At 44.7% G+C, this 23,937-nt stretch overlaps 1 protein-coding gene across 4 annotated transcripts in view; it reads right to left on the bottom strand.

Moving 5' to 3' along the window:
- The window catches only part of SGF29 (SAGA complex associated factor 29), a 30,134-nt gene that overhangs the window by 856 nt on the left and 5,341 nt on the right, over nucleotides 1-23,937 (bottom strand). For 3 of the 4 annotated variants that reach the window (XM_006070510.3, XM_006070512.4, XM_006070511.3), the window contains exons 2-10: nucleotides 18,050-18,139; nucleotides 15,920-15,995; nucleotides 15,623-15,695; nucleotides 2,912-3,013; nucleotides 1,950-2,014; nucleotides 852-981; nucleotides 630-776; nucleotides 396-431; nucleotides 145-307 (exon numbers count right to left, since the gene is read on the bottom strand). In XM_006070510.3, the coding sequence (XP_006070572.1) occupies nucleotides 145-307; nucleotides 396-431; nucleotides 630-776; nucleotides 852-981; nucleotides 1,950-2,014; nucleotides 2,912-3,013; nucleotides 15,623-15,695; nucleotides 15,920-15,995; nucleotides 18,050-18,124 (867 nt within the window). In that variant the 5' untranslated portion in view covers nucleotides 18,125-18,139. The remainder of the gene's footprint in view (nucleotides 1-144; nucleotides 308-395; nucleotides 432-629; nucleotides 777-851; nucleotides 982-1,949; nucleotides 2,015-2,911; nucleotides 3,014-15,622; nucleotides 15,696-15,919; nucleotides 15,996-18,049; nucleotides 18,140-23,937) is intronic. The other variant, XM_006070513.3, reaches the window with a different exon arrangement.

Consider the following 23,937-nt stretch of genomic DNA (forward strand, 5'->3'; position numbering starts at 1 on the left):
CAGAGAGGCTGTGAGATGAGGACAAGAGGGGAAGGAGGTAGGAACGTGACTCCGAGGGGAAGGAGGTAGGAACGTGACTCCAGGAGCCATCTGGCCACCTGGCCCTGATGTTAGGGACAGCCTCTCCTGTGGGGGCTGCCTTACCCGTTGTGGGGGCGTGTGGATCAGGGCGCGGTAGAAGCAGGTGGTCTGGGGATACAGGGCCAGCACAAGCTGCTCCTTCTGGAATAAAGCTTCGGGGTCCGTCTCCGGGTTGGCCTTCCACTGGGGTAGTGGGATGATCCGGCGGCGGCTCAGGGTGTGTCTCCTGGGGGTGGGGCTGAGGTCAGGTTGGCTGCCACCCCCCCCCCCCCCCCGGCTTCCACGGCCCCCCCACCCCCCACCAGCACACTCACTCTTTGCCTTCTTCGTCAATGTCGTCTACCTCGTACCTGTGGGTGGACGAAAGGAAAGGGCTGGATGCAGAAAGGGTCAGGGTCACAGTCCAAGTCGGGGAGTCGTGAGAAAAGGGAGAGGAGGGCAGGGAGGGGAAGCAGTCCCCTGGTCCCCACAGGCACCCAGGGGTGTAGCTTTTCTCCCAGCCTGCAGATGGGTAAGAGTGTAGCCCATGGGGCTAGGGGACCACTCACTTGTTGGTGGCGTGGCTGTAACTGACCACCTCGGCCAGGATCCACTGCTCATCCCCATCCACGGCCTTCACCCGGGCAGCCACCTTGTCTCCAGGTTTGGCCACGTAGTCCCCAGAAGCTGGAATGGCCCCGCAGAGGGGCGGGGGCCTGAGGACAGAATTAAAATGTTCAGTCCCAGCCCCCGCCTTGCCAGCCCCTCCCCTCCCCAGGGCCCGCCCTCACTTGTCACCAGGCTTCCCGATCCACAGGGGCAGGGTCATGGCTGACTGCTGCAGCAGGGTCATGAGCACCCCCCTGCGCATGGTTTTCCGAGGAGGCTCCGAGTCATTGTACAGGCCTGCGATCTTGGCCGCTGTGGGAAAGAGAGAAGTGAGCCCTCAGGACATCAGAGATAGGGCGCCCACCCCAGCCCTCCCACATTGGGCCTTCAGAGCTCAGCCTGCAGCACCCTGGCCTGAGTGAGCACCAAGGGCCCATGTGCCATCCTGCCCCTTTCTCAAGATGCCTGACGGATGGAGAGCTGCCAGGAGGGTGGATACCCTAAGGGGAAGGAACAGGAAAGGGCAGAAGCTGGGGTTGGGGGGCAATGGTCATGTTCTAGTTCTTGATCTGGGTGAACATTTTGTTCAGTTAGTGAAAAGTTTCAGCAAGCTGTGTGTTCACATCTGTGTTCTTTCCTATCAACATATGTTGTAGTTCAACAACAAAAAATTTTTAAAAACAAATGTGGACAGACCCCTGATCTCCTTGGGCATGGTTCAACACACCCAGCCACGTTATACAAACCCAGCTGGCGGTGTGACAGCATTTTTGATGGATGAGCAGGTGTGTTTGTGGGTTCACTGGGGCAAGAGAGTCGGGAAGGCCCCAGGAGCCTGAGGGATCTGGAAGCCAGTGCCTCGTGTAGGTAAACTCCATGTGGAAGGCTGGTTTCAAGACCCCCAGGGTGCAGCTCTCAAAACACAGCCAGGTTCTCTTCAGAGCAAGAAATGGGAGAGGGGAGAATTCCCTGGCAGTCCAATGGTTAGAACTCTGTGCTTTCATGGCTGAGGGTGTGGATTTAAAAAAGAAAGAAATGGAAGGTGGCAGTAGTAAAGGGGATGGGGGGTAAGTGCCCCAGACAGTAGACAGAGCAGGGGAATCAGCGTGGCTTGCAGGGAGCACTAGGGACCATCCCCATTCCCTTCCCAGCCCCAGGCTGCTGCTGCTCCGTCAGAAGCCCCCGGACGATCCCACTGGACTGAAGTCACAGGCGCCCCCACAGGGAGACCGACTGTCGCTCTCAGGAACCATCACTCCACCGGGCGGTCTCTAACTCACCAATCCGCCTCTCTTCCAACAGAGACTTGATTTCTGCAATCTTATCCAGGGCTTTCCGAAGGATGCTGAGGTTGGGGGAGAAGGGAGAGAAGAGGTCTGCGTGAAGCACAAAGCATAGACTTCCTTTTCTCGTTAGAGCAGGCTGGCCAGCTCGGACCAAGCCTGCTGCCGGAAACCATCGACCCTAAATGTGTACTCTTTATTCTTAAAAGCACAAAAGAGCGGATGAGATGGAAGGAAGTAGTGGGACAAACAACCTAAGAGGGTTGGTAAGCGAAGCGGAGGGCTCCCTTTGCCTGAGGGCACCGGACAAATGCTGTGGAAGGGCTGTGGGTGCTGGCAGCCTCTAACAATTGAGATTTCGGAGGACAGAAGTTAGAATTCGCGGTCTGCCCTAGTTGCACACGTAAGAGGAGACACTCTGGAGGACTATGGGGAGTTGTCTCAGCCCACAGCAGGGCTGGGGGTGGCGGGAACTTGTCCCCACCCCCTGGAAACCCCTGGAGTTCAATTATGGGGGCTCCAGAGTGGCCAGGACCCAAGAAACCTTAGCAGAAGTGCACACAAATCCTTGCTGGAAAAAGGCTTCTTCATCCCAGAGTGTGGGGGACCTCCCCCAAAGGGTAGTTCAACAGCAGTAACCAGCACTGAATCCACTTCAGGTCATTTATTCTCTGGCCCACTCCTCTAGCAAACCTTTAGTAAAAACCCACATGTTAAGGAAGGCCTTGGTTCAGCATGAGACCCGTGAGAACACAGCATAGTAGGGTCACAGAAGGTATCCCAGAGGGTGACTCTTGTGGACTTGTCAGGCAGAGGCCAGAAGGCTGGGAAAGGGGCAGCCTTGGCAGAGGGAACTGGGCAAACAGAAGCAGCGAGGGATGAACATCTTGCCGCAGGCTCAGAGCATCGAAGCTCAGCGTGGCTGGCATCGGACACAGGGACCACTCGGCCAGACCTACCATGGGCTTGTGAGTGAGCACTGGGACACAGGGCAACCAGGCAGAGGAGTAAAATCCAGGAGGCCAAAGGGAACTTTGAAAGTCTGATCACTGCTTCTGGGCCTGTTGGGAGGACATCCTTTTATGTAGTTACGTCCTAAATTATATTCTATGAGGTACTGATGGCGTGGCTCTCAGCCTTAGCTGGACAGCAGAATGCTCGGGGAGCTTTTTACAAAGAATCCTAGTGTTTTAAGAATCCTCAGCAGATGCCAAAACTAGTGGGGGTGGGGAGGGGAGGGGAGGGGGGAGGTCTGATGTGAAATGGGCTATGTACAGAGTCTCAAAGTATCTAAGATACCTGTCAATTACACAATGGAAAATAGCCCTAACTTGAGAAATACGCAAGAGCCCACCTTTACCAGTGAGAGTTTTGCCTTCTAATATGAAGATGGAGGACATCACTTCCAGAAGCGTAAAACCTGAATCTAATTGTGAGGAAACAGCAGACAAACCCAACTGAGGGAGATTCTACATTGGCTTATCATTTTCAGAATGTAAAAGTCACAAGAAGCAGAGATAGCCTGGGAACCGTTCCATATTGAGAGAGACTAAAGAGACAGGAAAACTAACCTACACTAGGAAAATATTCTGTTCTTTTGCCATCAAGGTCATCTAAATAAGACCTGTAGCTCAGTTAATAGTTTTATATCAGCATATTATCGTAATTTTGAGAAATGTGCTACGGTTGTTTAAGAATGTCCTTTTGTAAAGCACATGCTGACTAATGTGTTTAGAGGTCAAGAGGCATCAGGCATGGTGTCTGCAACATAAAAGGTTCAGAAAAAAATTTTTTTGACTATACAGAGAACAATAAAAGCAAATGTGATAAAAATATATTTACATAAGTCTGATCATATAAAAAGTTAATACCAATACATGAGTTCCACCCTAGTTAAATCGGAACCTCTGGGCGTAGCCAGCCTTGAGAATAGTGTGTGAATGTACTCCACTGGCATACTTCCTTAATACTGAGTTAAAGAAAACTGTTGCAGAACTTGGCATAGCCTTTACCACTGTAACTTGCATTGTGAATCTCCAAGGAAAGGAATGTAACATTGCTGCAGTCCATGGGGTCTGCAAAGAGTCTGATACAACTTAGCTACTGAACCACAACAAAGTTACTGAAGTTCCACTGGGGAGGTCTGAGGAAACAATGTTTTAAGATCATTGACTATTTCAAGAGCAGTTTTCTGGAACTGAAATTTCTGCCTCTCCCAACCAGAAAGGTCAATCAGAATGAGCACCCAGCAAAGCATGGGTCTGTACCTTCTAGCAGGCAGCCTGCCAGCCTGTAAGCACCCTTCAGGGAAGGGCCACCCCAAGAGGCTTGCTTTCCCTGAGATAGCGGAGGAAAGACCTCTTGCTGGCTGATCCTTTGAAGTGTCCTCAGCCAAGAACCCTGAGCCCCTAACTTCCCTCCCCAACCATTAATAAGGGCCTAACCAGTGTGGGCTCTTTAAAGTAATCCAGTACTGCTGCATACCAGTTCACAGTAATTATCTGATTAGATTGAACTTTTAAAAAGAAAATGAGTTAAAATTCCTTGTGGGCTTTCTTCTCTCTTGCTGAGGTAGTTGGAATTATGCTTGCAGAGGCAGACATAAAGCAGCTAATAAGCCAAGGGGTGCTGCACAGATGGAACTGCCCGGGAGCTGCCCACCCTCCGGCCATCTACAGAAGAAGGAGTCTAGCAGCAGCGCGGGCTGCGCAGTCTCTCTCAGCCCCAGGCCCAGCGGGAGGATCAACAATAGACTCTCGACTCTCAGGCACACGGCTTCTCTGCCCTCCTGTAACTGGTCTGTGTCTGTGTGTGACCCTATCAAGCCTGAGAAGGGACAATACCTTCCCTCCAGCTTCCCAGCGGACACATTCTGTGATGGATCGAGACTGTCAGGAAGCATTTAACAGGAGGCTTCCTGTGTGCCGTCATGAATCCTCTGGATCTGTCATGAGTCCTCCTTTGGATCTGTCATGAATCCTCTGTTCCTTATTAAGGAATTAAGAGTGGCAAACCGCTCCCAGGGCTGAGGAATGCATGCATTTCCTTCGTTAGTTTTTCCATACGGTGAGAAGTAACTACTTACGACCCTCTTCCTTTTTATGAGCCGTACGGTAAAAGTGATTATTTACAACCCTCTCTTTGATATGGATTGCCTTATGTTTCCTTGATAATTTGTAAGTCTACACTTTAGATCTTTATCTTTGCTGAACAAAGCTACCTTATAAGACAGTACATATACCCACCCTACGTTGAATAAAACACCCTTGTTCCATCAGAGCTTGGGTCCCTGTGTCTTTCTTTCTGTTTCTCTCTCTTTCTCTCTCTCAGGCTAATTCTTTGGAGTGCAGAAGCCCGCTGAGCTCACTTTCTTGCCTGGGCTTGCAAGACCCTTGCGAGAGGGTGCCCTGTGCCTACGTGAAGCAGTGCAAGCCCTGTGTCAAGGGCTTTATTGGTTTTCTGTGTAAACCAAGGAATATCAGCCTCTCTCTCTCTCTTTTACTTTCTTATCGTCAACTCCAGACCACAAGGTTCCAGTCCATTCAGATCAGATCAGATCAGGCACTCAGTCGTGTCCAGTCCATTAAAGGACCTCAACTAGTGGCACCCAGAACAGGGACCTGGTACACATGGCAGATTCGGACGGAGTGACTCAAGGCCCTATTGAGGTGGGTAAGTACTAAGACATGGGCCAAATGGCTGGAAAGCCCCATCACTTTTCTACTTTACTTCATCACTTAAAGTTCAGGGACTTTCTGTTTCGCGCCAGCGAATAGAGGCTTGCCTTCAGACAGTGGTTGCATGTAACCCTTGGTTCCCTGATGAAGGTAGTTTTGATTTAAAAATTTGGCACCAGGTCAAAGAGAATGTTCAATGAGCTGCCAGACAGGGAAAAAATATTCCGATAGATTTCTGGCCCCTATGGGCTCTCATCAAAGCTGTGATTCTGCCATTTCGAGGTAATTCTAGCCCTCCTGATATTCAGCAACAGGCAGAACACTTATTACATGAATATGAATTAGATGATGAAACCTTACAAAAGGCCCAATTAGAACATAAAATATTTCAGAGCTTTCCTAACAAGCCCTGCCCTGGTTGCTCCAAGCACTCCTCCCCTGCCAATGGGCACAAATCCCAAAGTCTCTCCCTTGCTAGAACCTAATGATTCTGGCAACAACTCCCCTAAGACACCTTTTGACATTAAAACCAACAGCACCTTTCTGAATAACAATAAGTTTTTTACCACATACTCTTAATTGTAAGAATTTGCTACCTACTCACTCTCCTTCATGACAGAGGCTTTCTGAATTGCTGGCTTTGCAATCACAAGTCTCTGAAGCTGATGGTTTCTCCGCCTTTCCAGTTTTTAGAAATCCTGACACTCAAGGGCATATAATATTTCAATATGAGGGTATTAACTTTTATCACATGCAACAAATTTAAAAAGCTATAACTATGTACAGCCCACATTCACCTTTTACTAAAGCACGTCTAAATTCTATAATATCCTCTACTGGAAATTTTATTCCCCATGATTGGTGAACTTTAATAAAAGCTCTCCTTAAACCAGGAGAATATCTTCAATGGATAATGTGGTTTCATGATATAGCCAGAGATCATGCTAACAGAAACGCTTGAGCTGGCACTCCCCAAAATCAAATTACTTTTGAGATGCTAACAGGACATTTAGGACAGGACAATTTGACGCTACAGAAGCTCAAATACAGTGCCCTCCTTTGTTACATGAACAATTAAAAACAGTGGTCCCTGAAGCCTGGGATCAAATCACTCCTAAAGGGGAGCCTACAGGTAGCTACACTAAAATACTTGCAAGGACCTAATGAAACGTATGCTGATTTTTTAGCTAGATTAGAAACTGCTATTTCCAGTACTGTAATTGGAGAAGAAGCCAAAAGGCAACTAGAGAAATTACTTGCTTATGAAAATGCAAATCAGGAATGTCAAAAGGCTATAGCTCCAGTTCATGAGACAGGGACTATTATTGATTATTTGAAGGCTTGTCACAATCTAGGATCAGAAACTCAAAAGATGCAAATGCTAGCTGAAACAATGGTTGCTGCCTTAAGAAAGAGAAATGAAGGATGCTTTACATGTGGAGGTAAGAACCATTTAAAAAGGGACTGTCCTAAGAAAGCTACTAAAAAACCTCCAAAAATCTGCCCCCACAAACCTTCGGTCTTTTACTTGGCCGATCTAGTTTGACTTCTAAAGGAATTACTGTTCACCCTGGAGTCACTGATTCAGATTATAAAGGAGAAATTCAAATTATGATGTCATCTCAGATTTTACGGCAATTCAAAAAGGGGGATAAAACTGCTCAATTACTTCCTTTACCTTACATTTCTATTAACTCCTCTAATGGTGTACAGACGGGCGGATTTGGCAGTACAGATCAAAAACAGTCCTTTTGGACATCATTAGTATCTGAATTTGACTGACCGACTATAAATATCAAAATTAATGGTAAAAGATTTTCTGGTCTCCTCAACACTGGATCTGATATTACTATTATTTCCAAACATTTATGGCCCAAATCCTGGCCTGTACAAAAATTTCTTGCCAAATTGCAGAGATTTCTCAAACCAAAGTACAAGAGGTTTATCAGAGTACTCAAATCTATCCATGTGAGGGACCAGAAAGCCAACCTGCAACATTAAGACCTTCTGTGATAGATGCACCCCTTAATCTAATAGGAAGGGACTTACTTATGCAATGGCAAACTCAGATATACATTCCACATTTTTCCTAGGGGCCACTGCTCATTTAAGAAACAATACAATTATTAAAATAACTTGGAAGAATGACGAGCCTATTTGGACAGAGCAGTGGCCCCTCACGATAGAGAAATTACAGGTGGCTAAGGAACAACTAGAATTAAAGCATATTGAGGAATCTTGTTCTCCTTGGAACTCTCCTATATTTGTTATAAAAAAGAAATCTAACAAATGGCATCTCCTAACAGACCTTAGAAAAGTTAATGCATCTATGAAACCTATGGGTGCATTACAACCAGGAATCCCATCACCTACCACTATTCCTCAAAACTGGCACATTATTATTATTGATTTACAAGACTGCTTTTTTAATATACCTTTACACCCTTTAGACCGAGAGAGATTCATTCTCTCTCTCTTATCCTAATCATATCGGACCTCATAAACGGTACCAATGGACTGTACTGCCACAAGGGATGATGAATTCTCCCACCATGTGTCAGTACTACGTAGCTAAAGCCCTTGAGCCTGTGAGAAAACAATTTCCTAACTTTCTTGTTATTCACCATATGGATGATATATTGTTTTCAGCTCCATCTATCTTAGAAACTCAACACATGTTTGATATTGCTCAGCTATGCTTAAAAAATTCTGGATTAATCACTGCCCCTGAAAAAATTCAAACCTCTACACCTTACCATTGCTTAGGGTTTGTTGTTAATGGACAACATATTATTCCCCAACTCACTCAGATCCGTACTGATAAATTATCAACCTCAAATGATTTTCAAAAGCTCTTGCTGCTGCTAAGTTGCTTCAGTCATGTCTGAAGGGTCCATAGATGGCGGCCCACCAGGCTCCCCCGTCCCTGGGATTCTTCAGGCAAGAACACTGGAGTAGGTTGCCATTTCCTTCTCCAATACATAAAAATAAAAAGTGAAAGTGAAGTTGCTCAGTCGTGTCCGACTCTTCGTGACCCCACGGACTGCAGCCCACCAGGCTCCTCCATCCATGGTATTTTCCAGGCAAGAGTACTGGAGTTGGGTGCCATCGCCTTCTCCGAGACCTTCTTTAGGCATTGCCAATTATCAACTCAATAACCTATTTAATATTTTAAAAGGCGCTCCTGATTTAATTAGCCCTCGTTCACTTTCTCAACAGGCACGAGAGGAACTCTATTTAGTGCAAAATAAGTTACAAAAACAATTTCTTACTCGCATCAAACTAGATTTACCTCTAGAATTGTTTATACTCCCCTCTCTTCATTCTTCCACAGGACTTCTTGCCCAATAAGAACATCCAGTAGAATAGATCTATACCCATTTTAGGGGAATAAAGTCACTTACACCCTACCTTGATTTAATTGCTCTAATCACTATCAGTGGAAGAAATAAGACTAAAACTCTAATTGGCTCTGATCCTCATAAAATTGTAATACCTATAAACTTCTACTGATTTCCAAATAGCTTTTCTGGAATATTTTAGAGAAATTTCATTTCATTATCCTTCTGGTAAGCTGTGGAATTTCTTCAAAAATACTGAATTTATTATTTCTCACATTATCAGCTCACAGCCTATACCACAAGCTGAGATTTTTTATATAGATGGGACTAAAAACGCCAAAGCTTCATTCTGGTCTCTTAAGGAATATAAAGTCTTTTATACTAAATTTCATTCTGCTCAACAAAATCAATTATATGCTCTGATTCAAGTTACTTGCCTACATCCTTATCCCCTTAATATAGTCTGTGACTCTATATTCAGTTTTTGTATTAAAAAATATAGAAACCTCCACCATAAACTCCAATCAACCTATTATTCAACAACTCTTTTTCGAACTACTATCTTCCAATATAAATGGAACACAATTCTTCCATTTATATTACACACATTCTTGCCTTCCCGGCCCCATGACTCATGGTAATGAACAGGCTGATAAAGTGGTTTCCTTTGCTACTCTGGAGAAACAGCACGCTCTGTTGCATAACAATGCTTGCTCCCTACACCAGCTATGGACAATCCCATGCTGCCAGGCTAAAGAAATTATTAGTAATTGCTCTACTTGTAGATCCCACATCTTCGACCCATTGCACAAAGTGTTAATCCTCACGGTTTGCAACTTAATGAACTATGGCAAATGGATGTAACTCATTGCCCTGAACTTTCTCCATTTTATTTCTTCCATGTCTGTATCAACACTAATTCTTCTTTTATTTGGGCCACACCTCTTCGCGGTGAGGCTACACAACATGTTATAACTCACTTATTAGCTTCTTTTGCTGTAATGGGAACTCCTAGTTCTATAAAAACAGACAATGACCCTGCCTATATTTCTAGACACTTTAAACAATTTTTACAATCTTTTTCTATTAAATATATTACAGGTATTCCATATAATCCACAGGCACAAGGCATAGTCAAATGAGCACATCACACACTAAAGTTGCAAATTAAAAAATTTTAAAAGGGGGAATACACAGGAACACTACTGTCTTCCTTATCAAAAGCAGACTTTACTAGATTCTAACATAAGATATTTTCTAAACCTATAACTATTGTTAATACAGCTTTATTTGTTTTAAATTTTTTAAACTTACCACAGGGAGATATCTTAACAAGAGCAGAAAAGCATTTTGAGGAATTGAAGGACACTTCACTTCCCCTGCCCGTTTGGAACCACGACGGGTTAACGAAACAATGGAAATCTGGGAAACTAATTATACAGGGAAAGGGGTTAGCTTGTATTTCCCCAGATGGATCCAACAAACTCACATGGCTTCCTCTTCGGAAGATTTGACCCAAGGGGGCCTCTGGCCTTCAAAATAGAGACAAAACAACAAAAACCCCAGGAGGAAGAAATTTCAATATGGGCCATGGCGGCTCTAAAGATCTCCAGGAAGCACCACCCTCGGCGGCATCAACCTTATGATCTCCCCACTTGGGGACAAATAAAAACACGTACTAATCGAGCTGAAAATTTGATCTTTCAACAGGAAATGCCTCGGAGTCCTGGAGTCCTGAATACACTTTCCTCGAAATACTCAGTCTGCTTGCCTGTGCCTCCCCGGTTCAAGCTCTAACTAATCATACTTCCTGGGCTTACATACCCAACCCCCCTCTACTACAGGTGGTCGAATGGACGGAGAGAGGACCAATCGTTTCAACTAATAACTCTATACATACGCCTTCTCCCTGGAGCATTAAAGGGTCCTCAAACACTGAAGAAGAAGGAAAACTAATTAATATTTTTCTAGGTTATGAAGTCCTTCCTTTTGCATGGGCCCAGCAGAATTATGCATAAACGTTAGCCGACAAACTTGGGCTTTCGGCCTGCCTCCCAAAAAGGATTTTCGGACGTTGCTTGGATTATTTACTGCCCTTTCTTTGTCTGTGAACCATGTTTATACTACTGAGACTTTGGGGAAAGAGTTAGGGAAAGAACAAAGAACATTATGCGAAGGGTTTACTTATAAGAACTTTACATATACTCCTGTTTGTTGGGACAAATGTCAACCCAAATCAGGAAAATTAATGTTTGTGGCTAATCATACGATTGTGGATTGGGGACCCCATGGTATGTGGCTATCTAACTGCTCAGATGATGTCATAGTCGCACTGTGTGTGACTATGCTACTCAAGTGGCATGGAAGGTTAATGACACTACGATGGAGCATTACCATGACAAAGGACTTCTTGGGTGGCTTGACAGTGGATTAGCCCCACCTCGTCCTAGGATGTCCTGGATAAACAGAGTGGGCTGAACAATGGGACATTTGGAAACTTGCTGCGAGCACCAAAGAACTTGGGACTTGGACCCGGCATTTCACAGGGACCAGTCGTAGTCATAGTAACTATTTCTTTCACTATCATCAATCATATTTTATACAGGCCTGTGTCCCCACTTCCTTTTGTTATAGCCATAGGAAATTTACAATAAGACTTTACGCTCTGTAACTTGTATTAATTGCAAACTATATACCTGTCTTAACTCCTCTATTTCTTTAAGAAATTATTCCCTTTTGATTCTTCGATCTTGACATAATTTGTGGTTACCAATAAATCTCCAATGACCCTGGGAAGAAGGTCCCATGGCTGGACTTGCTTCCAGGTTGCTTACTAAACTGCCCCAACGATCTAAACAATTCATTGGATGGCTGACTCTTGGCATTTTGGGTTAGTAGCTATTTGCACCACTGCTGCTGTTGCCGGCGCTGCTTTACATACCTCGATTCAAACATATAATTTTATCCAAAATTGGACTGAAGATGCTCAGTCCTGAAGAGGCTGCTCAGGTAGATGAGGATATTCAAGAGGAAATACAGGAACTAAAAACAGCCATCAGATGGGTCAGAGATCAATTAATAGATTTGCTAAAACAAGTGATACTAAGATGTGATTGGAATTCTACTCAATTTTGTGTTACTCCTGTTTGTTTCAATCATAGTGCCTACAACTGGGAACAAATCAAATTTCATTTACAAAACATACATGATAATGCCTCTCTGAATGTACAATTACTGCAAAAGGAAACCTTTGAAACCTTTTCTAAACGTCTGCCCTCTTCCACTAATTTGGAAACTAGCTGAACAACTAGCTGATCAATTATCTGGGCAAGACCCACGAGGATGGTTTCAAAGTATCACCCGCAGCATCGGGTCTGGAACTGTAACTTCAGTGATTGTCTTGGTAATTATATTTGTTGTTTATCATTGCCTTTCTATAAGGCTTGTGAATACTAAACAAACTCAATTGGTCAGGACCTTTTTTACAAATATAATAAAATAGGGGGAATTGTCAGGAAGCATTTAACAGGAGGCTTCCTGTGTGCTGTTTTGGATCTGTCATGAATCCTCTGTTCCTTATTAATTCCTGAATACTTTCACTTTTCACTTTCATGCACTGGAGAAGGAAATGGCAACCCACTCCAGTATTCTTGCCTGGAGAATCCCAGGGACGGGGGAGCCTGGTGGGCTGCCGTCTATGGGGTCGCACAGAGTCGGACACGACTGAAGTGACTTAGCATAGCATAGCATTCAGGAATTAAGAGGAGTGGCAAACTGCTCCCGGGGCTGAGAAATGCATGCATTTCCTTCGTTAGTTTTTCCATATGATGAGAAGTAACTATTTACGACCCTCTTCCTTTTTATGAACCATACGGTAAAAGTGATTATTTACAACTCTCTCTTTGATATGGATTGCCTTATGTTTCCTTGATAATTGTAAGTCTGGACTTTTAATCTTTATCTTTGCTGAACAAAACTACCTTGTAAGACAGTATATATAACCACACTGTGTTGAATAAAACACCCTTGTTCCATCAGAGCTTGGGTCCCCGTGCCTTTCTTTATGTTTCTCTCTCTTTCTCTCTCTCAGGCTAATTCTTGGGAGTGCAGAAGCCCGCTGAGCTCACTTTCTTGCCCGGGCTTGCAAGACCCTCGTGAGAGGGTGCCCTGTGCCTACGTGAAGCAGTGCAAGCCCCATGTCAAGGGTTTTATTGGTTTTCTCCCTAAACCAAGGAATATCAGCCTCTTTCTCTCTTTTACTTTCTTATCGTCGACTCTAGACCACCAGGTTCCTGTCCATTAAAGGACCTCAACAGAGACGAGCGTCCTCCCCCGGTCAGCACCACAGGACAGTGTCCATGCCGCAGGTGCCCACACACAAGCAGCCTGCTGACCAGACCTCAGCGCCTGGCTCAGACAGACAGTCCAGGCGCTAAGGCATTCATTCTCTGCTCCAGGCACTGAACATTTGAGGCTGTGACCACCCACGTCCTCACAAAGTTAAACTGGACCTCTGCCTGCACTGGATTAACTACTCATCAAACTACCTTCCTTCAACGGAACTCTGAGCGAAGCTGTTAGTGTCTGTGGCCAAAGAGCCATGAAGGACACCATCCCTGACACTCTGCCCTCCTGAAGCTGCATCCGGAGAAATGCCTTCTGAATCAGTGTCAGAAAATACCTTGTTCCCACCAGTCTGGGTGTTTGGGGGAGAATGGATACATGTATTGTATGGCTGAGTCACTCTGCTATGCACTTGAAAGAATCTCAACATTGTCAATTGGCTACACTCCAATATAAAATAAGAAGTTTTTAAAAATACATTTTGAAAAAAGAAAAAGAAAATATCTTGTCCCTCCTGGAATGGCTACCCATCTCCACTGGCACATGGAAAGTGACATCTTTGATCCATCTCCTTTGACTCCTGCCAAAAGAGACGATTGTTAAATGAAGACAGAGGGTTTTGTGTTTTCTGCAAAAGCAGGAGGAAAACTGGCTGGGAAGAGCTGAAGGCTCAGATGAAGGAAGAGCACAGCAGGTGATGAAGCAGCATGGGCTCCTGGGGCCTCTGCAGTTTCACGAGAGGTTTACCACAAATATCAGGAAGAAGAGCTGACAGGCACCACAGCACCCGGGTCAGGGCCATGTGGGCACGAATACCACCACGTTTTCCCCACCCAGACGCGGAGCTCCTGTGGGCATGGCTGGTGTCTTATCTGCCTCACTCGCTCTTCTGTTCCCAGCATGGTATCTGGAGGGGAGGACTCCTTATTTAACATTTAGTGACTGAATGTAAGAAGTTCTGAGAGTCTGAAAAAGTCAAATGGCAGCACAACTGCCAGGGACCTGCACTTCTGAAACAAGCTTTAAGTGTTAAACTCTGGAAAGTCGAGGCCAGAGAAGAGCCCACACCATCTGGCTGCAGAAGCTGTCGCCTCACTCTGCCTCACTCTGCCGGCAGTTAATCTGAGAAGGGAACATCTGCCTTTTACTTTCAAATGAGTGTGAGTCACTTTGAACTATACAAGCCAAACTCCAGGCCCTCTAGTGGGAAAGGGCCCCACAATGAACCTTCTAATCAGGAGAAGATGGGGGTGGGCAAGGGCAGGCTGGAAAGCCAAGTAAGCAACACCTCCGACCAGAATTCACTGTGTCCCCTCCCCGCCAGTCAGCCCCACCCTTTTGTTTCTGTTTCCCATCAGACCCCTTTGTCTAAGCTAAAAACCTTGGAAAGCTTCTCCTCTCCCATCTGGTCCCCAATTTGATCTCAGAACCTGCCTCTTGTTTCTCCAGCCCCACTGACATTGCCTCAGCTCAACTCCATCGTATCTTATGCCTGGTCTCCAAGCGAGACTTGAATCTCACCCAGTCTGTTCTCTGCCTGACAGCCGGGCATTTCTCTCCTGCTCTTGTACCATCTTTGGTTTCCTATTGCCTCCAAGATAAAGTCCAAGTATTGAAGGCCCTCCCCATCATGCCCTCCCCTCCCCCAGCCACACAGGGCTAGTTCTCACTCCCCAAATGCTTGTGCCCTGCATGTGCTCCTCCACGGCCCTGGCACACTCCATCTTGTCTGCCTACCCATCCCTAGCTCAAGCTTCTCTCCTCCCTGAGAGGGTCCCAGATTCCGAGGCCCAGTGAGCACCTCTCTGCCGGCCCACCAACTACACTGTCCTGTAGTCCTTTCTGGATGGCTTGCCCCTGAAGGCAGGCCCCTTACTATCCTGTGTGTCTCTGTGGAGACTGCCCAGCACCAGGCATCGCCATAGGTCATGGTCAAAACGGTTTGAAAATACAGATATTAGTGACTTTATATGCATTACCACCTTTTACGTTGACAATTCTATAGGGAGTTATTATCCCTATTTTAATGAGGCAGTAACTGAGTCTCAGCTCAAGAGACCACCAAAGGTCAAGTGATAGGGAAAGACAGTGCTGCAATTTGACCTATGCCCTTCTGCCGTTTATACAACAGTGGGGCCAGGGAAGAGGGACAAGAGTGGGCTCTAGAGAAGCTGGGCCCTACAGGAGAGGCTAGGAGTCAGGATCTGCTTACCCCTGAGGAGCGGGGGCAGGCTGGGGTCTTGGGCTCCTACAGCCCAGCACCTGGGTGAGGAGGGAGGCAACGGCAAAGCAGAGGGACAGTACTCACTTGCACTCAGCCTCCGCATCGGCTTTGGCAGTTGTATAGAGGCCACGCAGCTTTGTCCGGTAATAGGGAGAGACTGCAGAGTAAACACAGGGAGACAGATGCATGGGAGTCTGTCATCCATCTTCTGGGTCATCTTGGGTCACCTGGCCTGAGTGAAAACTGTCCTTCAGGCTTAGGCAGCAGTTCATTTCGGATCAGGCAGATACACGCAAAAGTCACTTTTGAAAATGAGGACAGCCAGTCTTAGCTCGCACCCACCCCCCTCCTCACCTTTCTCTCCTGAGCCCAGCTACTCACTCTTGTTCTCGGTCTGCATCCGCTCGTGGGTCTTCTGGATGTTCACTAAGTTGTGTTCACTCCTCGAACGCTCTTCCTGCAAGGATGAGGTCGACAGGACATGAGGGGCCCTTCATGCTGCTGTGGTAAGTGCCCCACAGCCCTGGCCAGAGGCCCTATAAACAGGGCCCTCATTCTGTAAATCCAACTTCCAAATCCCTAAGAGCAAAAGGAATTTTTCCCCCACCTAATGCAAAAGCAGTACAAAAGGCATTAAAGTTCAATCGCAAGTTACACATTTAATGACACTCCTTTATCAAAAAAGACAAAGTGATCCACAGATTCAATGCAACCCCCATTGAAATTCCAGCTGACTTCTCTGCAGAAACTGAAAAGCTCATCCTCAAATTCATATGGAAATTCAACTGACCCAGAACAGCCAAAACAATCTCGAAAAAGAAAAACAAAAATAACATGGGAGAACGCACATTTCTCAATTTCAGAACTTTCTACAAAGCTGCAGTAGTCGAATGGTGTGACACTGCCATATAAATCAATGGAACAGAATTGAGAGTCTAGAAATTAACACATGTATCTATGAGCAATTCATCTGGGGAAGCGGGGGTAGGGAAGGAAGCTGGTACAATTCTTCCCCACGTCAGTGATCCCAGGACCAAGGCTGCAAGTGAAGATGCTGGGAGCTAGGATGATTCCTAAGAAAGAAATTGTAACTTTACCTTTTAACCTTTATGTCAGAATTTCTAAAAACCTGAGGGGGTAGCCATCTGGCAAAATGCAGTTATATCACATAATTGAAACAGCCCACTAATTCAGAAATAACTGAATCATGGCCAACTGTACTAAAGCCTGTTCATAAATCTGGTAAATGGGCAGGGCCAATTCTGTTGCAAAGGTAAAAGAAACTGCTCTGTAATTCTTACTGATCTGTTCTATAATGAAACCAATTTTACTATGATCACACTTCATTATGTTATAACACACTGGTACTGTCAGTAAGATTTAACTATGTTTTGTTAAGTAAGTCATAGGCTAATACTGATACTGATGACCAAATGTATTAGGAGATTGAGTCAAAGTCTTCTGAGAATGAAATGCTGATAAAAAATGACTGGCCTGAGGAGGAACTGGATTTGACTCATCAGCTAATTCTGATACTAAACAGTTTCACATAAATCTATCGTAAGGTACAGAGAGTGGAAGATGAAAGAGGAAATTGGGTAATCAAATTAGGACAAAAATATGAAAGTGCATGTAATGGTTCTATAGAACAGATTTAGTTGTTTCTTTAAGTCTATCTCGACGCTACAAAGATTCCTGCAAATGTCAGGCATATTCATCCTGATACTATCATATCAGGTATACCTGTATTTGCTATATAAATGCTATGTATGCATGCATGCAAAGTCGCTTCAGTTGTATCCGACTCTGTGCGACCCTATGGACTGTAGCCCACCAGGCTCCTCTGTCCATGGGGATTCTCCAGGCAAGAATACTGGAGTGGGTTGCCATGCCCTTGTCTATAAATGCTATACTAAATGTAAATGTTCAAATGATTATTTTGCTGTATCAGGGCCAAGGGCTAGGGAGGTGGGTATGCAGTTAAGGATTAATTCAGCAGGCTAGGGTTTTCAAATGCTGGGCATTTCAAAACAGGGTTGGCCCTTGACCAGCTTTTGGGAAATAACCTCTAAACATACCTGGAATATTTTGCCTGATAAGAGTGTCTCTGTTTACCTGGAACAAGGAGGTGGAGGCATACAGAAAGTGACTGCTACTGGGTACAGGGCTTTTTTGAAAATGTTCTGAACTTGATGATGGTGATGGTTGCACAACACTTTGAATATTGGATTCAAATTGAACTGTACACCTTAAATGGGTGAACCGTATGTGAATATAGCTCAGTATCGCAATATTGCTGTTACTAACCAAAAAGAACCATGAAATCCTGCACGTGACAGAAAATCCAGTAGGCACGGCGGTCATACCCTCCATGCTCCTCCTCTCACCTTCATGACATCACTGGGGTTCTGGCACGTCCAATCTCTTTGAACACAGCCACCCCTGCCCCCTCCACAGTTCAGTATCACAGCCCACGATCCCCTCTACGAGTGGAGGGCTGTGGCTTTTTACCTGGGTTTGCTTGATCAGCTGATGGAGCTCTGTGAGCAGTTCTGCAATTCGGGAATCAGCAGACACGAGGGCCATGGTATACAGGGACGCCTGCGGGGAGGGGAGGAAAAAAGAACTTATTAGTGGCTGTTGTGGGTTTAACCATTCTTCTGGTTAGGACACTGCAGTCCTAACCTCTGGTACTTGTGAATGTGACCTTATATAGAAACAGCGTCTTTGCAGATGTAATTAAGATGCATGTTAAGATGAGATCATACTGGAAAAGGGTGGCCTTAATCTAACATGAGGGCTTCCCTGGTGGTTCATGCAGCTTCCCAGGTGACGCAGAAGTAAAGAATCTGCCTGCCAAGGCAGGAGACATAAGAGACGTGGGTTCAGTCCCTGTGTCAGGAAGATCTCCTGGAGTAAGAAATGGCAACATGCTCCAATTTCCTTCTACGGACAGAGAAGCCTAGTGGGCTACAGTCTATGGGGTCTCAAAGAGTCAGACATGACTGTGTACCCACACACACACACATAATCAAATATGTCTTGTGTCCATGCAAGAGAAGAAACAAGAGACACACAGAGAGAATGCCAGGTGGAGAGACAGACATATATACAGGGAAGACAGCCATCTGACAGAGACAGAGACTGGAGTTAGGCAGCTGCAAGCTAAGGAGTGCCAACGATTGCTGGCAACCACTAGAAACTGGGAGAGAGACAGGGAACATATTCCCCTTCTGAGCCCCCAAGAAGGACCCTACCCTTGATTCTGCAACTAACAGAACTGCTTGAGTTTGGAATTCTAGCCTTCAGATCTGTGAAAGAATACATTTCTTTTGTTTGTAGTCACCTAGTCTATGGTCATTTGTTTACAGCAGCCTTAGGAAGCTAATACAGTGGCAAGCGGTCCTGGAATTCTTCCCCAGTCCAATGATGCTTGGATTCGGTGTGATCAAACAAGTCAGGAGTACTTAGTAAGTACCTTCCAAAAGCAGCACGCTGTAGCCCCAGCTCTTGTAAAGCATTCTGGTTTACCCTCCTCCCGCCTTTTTTTTTTTTTCTTTTAACTTTGCTTCCCTGATAGCTCAGTTGGTAAAGAATCCACCTGCATTGCAGGAGACCCTGGTTCGATTCCTGGGTCAGGAAGATCCGCTGGAGAAGGGATAGGCTACCCACTCCAGTATTCTTGGGCTTCCCTTGTGGTTTAACTGGTAAAGAATCCGCCTGCAATGCAGGAGACCTGGGTTTGATCCCTGGATTGGGAAGATCCTCTGGAGAAGAGAAAGGCTACCCACTCCAGTGTTCTGATGTGGAGAATTCCATGGACTGTATAGTGCATGGGGTCGCAAAGAGTCAGACACAACTGAGTGACTTTCACTTTGCCCTTTTTTTAAATCTGTAATTGAAGACTCAAATAAGATCTTATACGAAGACACTTTCCAAGTCATAAAGCACTGTTACTTTTTTTTTTTACTGTAGAGGGAAGAGAAATTAACTACTAAAAGTTTCTGATTTAAGGTAAGATAAATGTATTCTGATGAAAATAAAATGTATCAGTAGATAATCAGGATAAAAGACAATAATAGGCGATTTTATTTTATTATTATTATTTTTAATAGGCGATTTTAAAAGTAAGCTACTGTTTTGCCAAGATACAACCTAAATGTCCATCAACAGATAAATGGATAAAGAAGATGTGGTGCATATACACAATGGAATACTACTCAGCCATAAAAAAGAATGAAATAATACCATTTGCAGCAACATGGATGTAACTGAAGACTATCATACTAAGTGAAATCAGTCAGAAAGAGAAAGACAAATACCATATGATATCACTTATATATGGAATTTAAAATATGATTCAAATGAAATCTATCTATGAAACAGAAACAGAATCATGGACACAAAGAACAGACTGGTAGTTGCCAAGGGGAAGAGGACTGGAGAAGAGATGGAGTGGGCAGTTGAGGTTAGTGGATATAAGTTTTTATACATAGAATGGATGAATAACAAGGTCATACTGTATAGCACAGAGAGCTATATTCAATATCCTATGATTAAACCATAATGGAAAAGAATATTTAAAAAAAAAAAAATTCAGGAATTCCCTAGTGGTCCAGTGGTTGGGACTCTGCACTCTCACTGATGAGAGCCTTAATTCAATCCCTGGTCAGGGGGACTACAAAATCCCACAAGTCGTATGGTACAGCCAGAAAGTAAAAATAAATTTTAAAATGATTTTAAAAATTAAGGGAAAAATGTGTGTGTGTGTGTGTCTCTCTATATATACATATATAAAACACTGAATCACTCTGTTTTACAGCAGTAGGCAACACAACATCAACTATACCTCAATAAAAAAAATTTTTTTAAGTAAGCTTTTGTAACTAGGTAAAAATGGACACATGCTTAAAGAGAAAAGGAAATGGGAAGAAAAAAGGAAAATTTTTTAGGATGTTGAAATTTTACATGATACCCCTACCTTCTGGGAAAGGTGGTTCAATTAATACATCTCCATATCCACAAAGATCAGCTTCACACTGAATCTCCCCCATCCCTCCTAGTAGTAAACTGAATTCCTTATATGTAAATCTTCATATCTTCTTAAAATTTCTGCTTTTATTTAAAAAGTAATATAAAAACCAGGAATACAGGAGAACTGCCTCAAGTTGATCAAGGGCATCTATGAAAACCCATAGATAACATCATACTTACTGGTGAAAGACTTAAAACTTTCCCCGCTAAGATCAGCAACAAGTCAACACTGTTCTGGAGGTTCTAGTTAGGGCAATAGAATGAAATAAAAGGACCAAGATTGGAAAGAAAAAAGTAAAACTATCTCCACCTGCAGAAAACATGGCCTTGTACACAGAAAACCCTGGATACTTGTTTATGTACGGCTGAGTCCCTTTGTTGTTCATTTGAAACTATTACAACATTGTTAATCAGCTATGCTATTAATACTGATATTTCTTGGGCTCCAAAATCACTGCAGATGGTGGCTGCAGCCATGAAATTAAAAGATGCTTGCTCCTGGAAGAAAAGCTATGACAAACCTAGGCAGCATATTAAAAAGCAAAGACATTACTTTACAGGCAAAGGTCTGTCTAGTCAAAGCCATAGTTTTTCCAGTAGCCATGTATGGATGTGAGAGTTGGACCATAAAGAAAGCTGAGCGCTGAAGAATTGAAACTTTTGAACTGCAGTGTTGGAGAAGACTCTTGAGAGTCCCTTGGACAGCAAGGAGATCCAACCAGTCCATCCTAAAGGAAATCAGTCTTGAATATTCATTGAAAGGACTGATGCTGAAGCTGAAACTCCAATACTTTGGCCACCTGATGTGAAGAACTGACTCATTTGAAAAGATCCTGATTCTGGGAAAGACTGAAAGCAGGAGAAGAGGAAGACAGAGGATGAGAGGTTGGATGGCATTACCGACTCAATGGACATGAGTTTGAGCAAGCTCCAGGAGCTGGTGATAGACAGGGAAGCCGGGTGTGCTGCAGTCCATGAGGTCACAAAGAGTTGGACATGACTGAGCAACTGAACGGATTGAAATGTACATTTTAAATACATGTCCATCTCCATCTCTGCCAGCTCTCACCAAACACTAATTTACCTTCTGTCTCTAGGTATTTACCTATTCTAAGCACCTTATTTTCTTTTATTGTTCAATAATATTCCATGTTTGCATACACTACATTTTGTATATCAGCTCATCAACTGATGGACATTTTGGGTTGTGTTCACTTTTTGGCTGCTATAAATACTTGCAGACATGTTTTCATTTTCTGGGCATGTACCAAGGAGTGCAACTGCTGGGTCATATGGTAACTCTATGTTGAAGCTTTGGAGAACTGCTGGACTGTTTCCAATGTGGATGTGCCATCTATATCTCCATCAGCAACATAGGAGGGTTCTGCTATCTCTGGTATCTGCATCAACATGTGATATTATCTACCTTTTTGATTACAGCCATCTGAGTGGGTATGAAATGCTAACCAGTGGTTTTGCTTTGCATTTCCTTGATGGCTAGTGATGTTGAACATCTTTTCAGGTGTTCAAATGCCATTTTTGTATCTTCTTGGAAGAACTGCCTTTTGCCCATTTTTATTGGTTTTATAAAAGTGATTACTGAATCATGTCCTTCAAAGCACATGTTCTCAATTTTTATGAAGTCCAACTTAGCTGCGACACACCTTTTTTTCCTCACACGTGCAGTGCTATTTTTACCACTGCTGCTGCTGCTAAGTCGCTTCAGTCGTGTCTGACTCTATGCGACCCCATAGACGGAAGCCCACCAGACTCCCCCGTCCCTGGGATTCTCCAGGCAAGAACACTGGAGTGGGTTGCCATTTCCTTCTCCAATGCATGGAAGTGAAAAGTGAAAGGGAAGTCGCTCAGTCGTGTCCGACTCTTAGCGACCCCATGGACTGCAGCCCACCAGGCTCCTCCATTCATGGGATTTTACCACTGCAGGCCTTATATAATGCATTTCAATACAAATAACATGTCCCTTAAGAAAAAAAAAGTCTAGTTGCACTAATTAGAACCATATGAATCAGGAATCTAGAGTTTAAGAGATTCAAAGTGAATAAATCTGAGGATGAATAGCATAAAGGTCATCGGCTTAGCAAAGAGGAAGGAGCAAAGAGCCCCCACTGAACCACAAACAAGGTGAGGGTGTGGACCAAGGATGAATCCCGTGGGAAGATCCTGGGAAAGACAAGATCAGCATGGAAAAATGTTGCTCTCTCCTGCCACATAAAGCAGAATCCTGGTTGGAACCAGCTGCCTTCTACATGCCTACCCTGTGCATATTAAAACAGGGGGAAGCACCCCAAATGGACAGGTGGGTTTTACTTTATACAAACATTGACAGCAAGCACTCCCATTCTGCTACTAGAAAAAGCAGTTACCTTTTCTGATAATTTGGACACTTCAAACCTCTTCTCTCCTCAGTACCTTTGCTCCTGCCCTCACACCTGACTTTGGGTCTCCTTTACTGATGTCCAAGGTTCCTACTTTGGTCAGATGACAAGCCAGAGACCATGAGGTCTCTGGAAACGTTCCCACCATCAAAACCATGACCTCATGCAGCAGAGCTCCATTCCGCCTTCCCCTCAAGACAGAAGACTGTCCTTTCACTTACTGAAGACTAAAATCTCCTTCATCTGTGCTCTGAACCCCATCTCTTCTTGCACCACTTGACATGTTTTTCCTATGCTTTACAAGCAAACAAGCACACTTTGGGGCAGGGACCCATCTTAAAAATAAGAGCTTCTTAACCGCATGCTCACCTCACGGACCCACCCATCCCTGGTTCCACTTCAAAATTAAAGTTGTCCAAGCATGTGCCTCTCTACTTCTTCACCCCTATTTCACTTTTCAACCCACTTTCAGCTAGCTTCATCCTCACCAGCCCAGCGAAAATGTTCTCAAGAAAAGTGAATCACTTCCTACAGGCCAAAGCATTGGATCCTTTCCTGCTTTATCCGACCTGAGGTGTCAGCATGCAGGCACAGGTGTCCCTTCCCTCCTCCACCTCCAGCTTCAGGGCCTCCCTGCTGTGTGGGGTGCCTACACCTCATCTCAGCTCCTCCTCAGTCTACTGGGCTGATCTCCCTACTGAACATTCTCTAAATGCTGGCACTGGGCTTCCCTGGTGGCTCAGGGGTAAAGAATCTGCCTGCTAACGCAGGAGACATAGGTTCGATCCCTGATCTGGGAAGGTTCCACAGGCCATGGAGCCACAACTGCGCAACTAACTCTGTGAGCCACAACTGCTGAGCCACGTACCGCGTGAAGCCTGCGTGTCCTAGAGCCTGGGCTCTGCAAAGACAGAAGCCTGCACACCTCAACTACAGAGCAGCCTCCGCTCACTGCAACTAGAGAGAAGT

Source organism: Bubalus bubalis, chromosome 24 (assembly GCF_019923935.1).
Source record: "Bubalus bubalis isolate 160015118507 breed Murrah chromosome 24, NDDB_SH_1, whole genome shotgun sequence".
Lineage (NCBI taxonomy): Eukaryota > Metazoa > Chordata > Mammalia > Artiodactyla > Bovidae > Bubalus > Bubalus bubalis.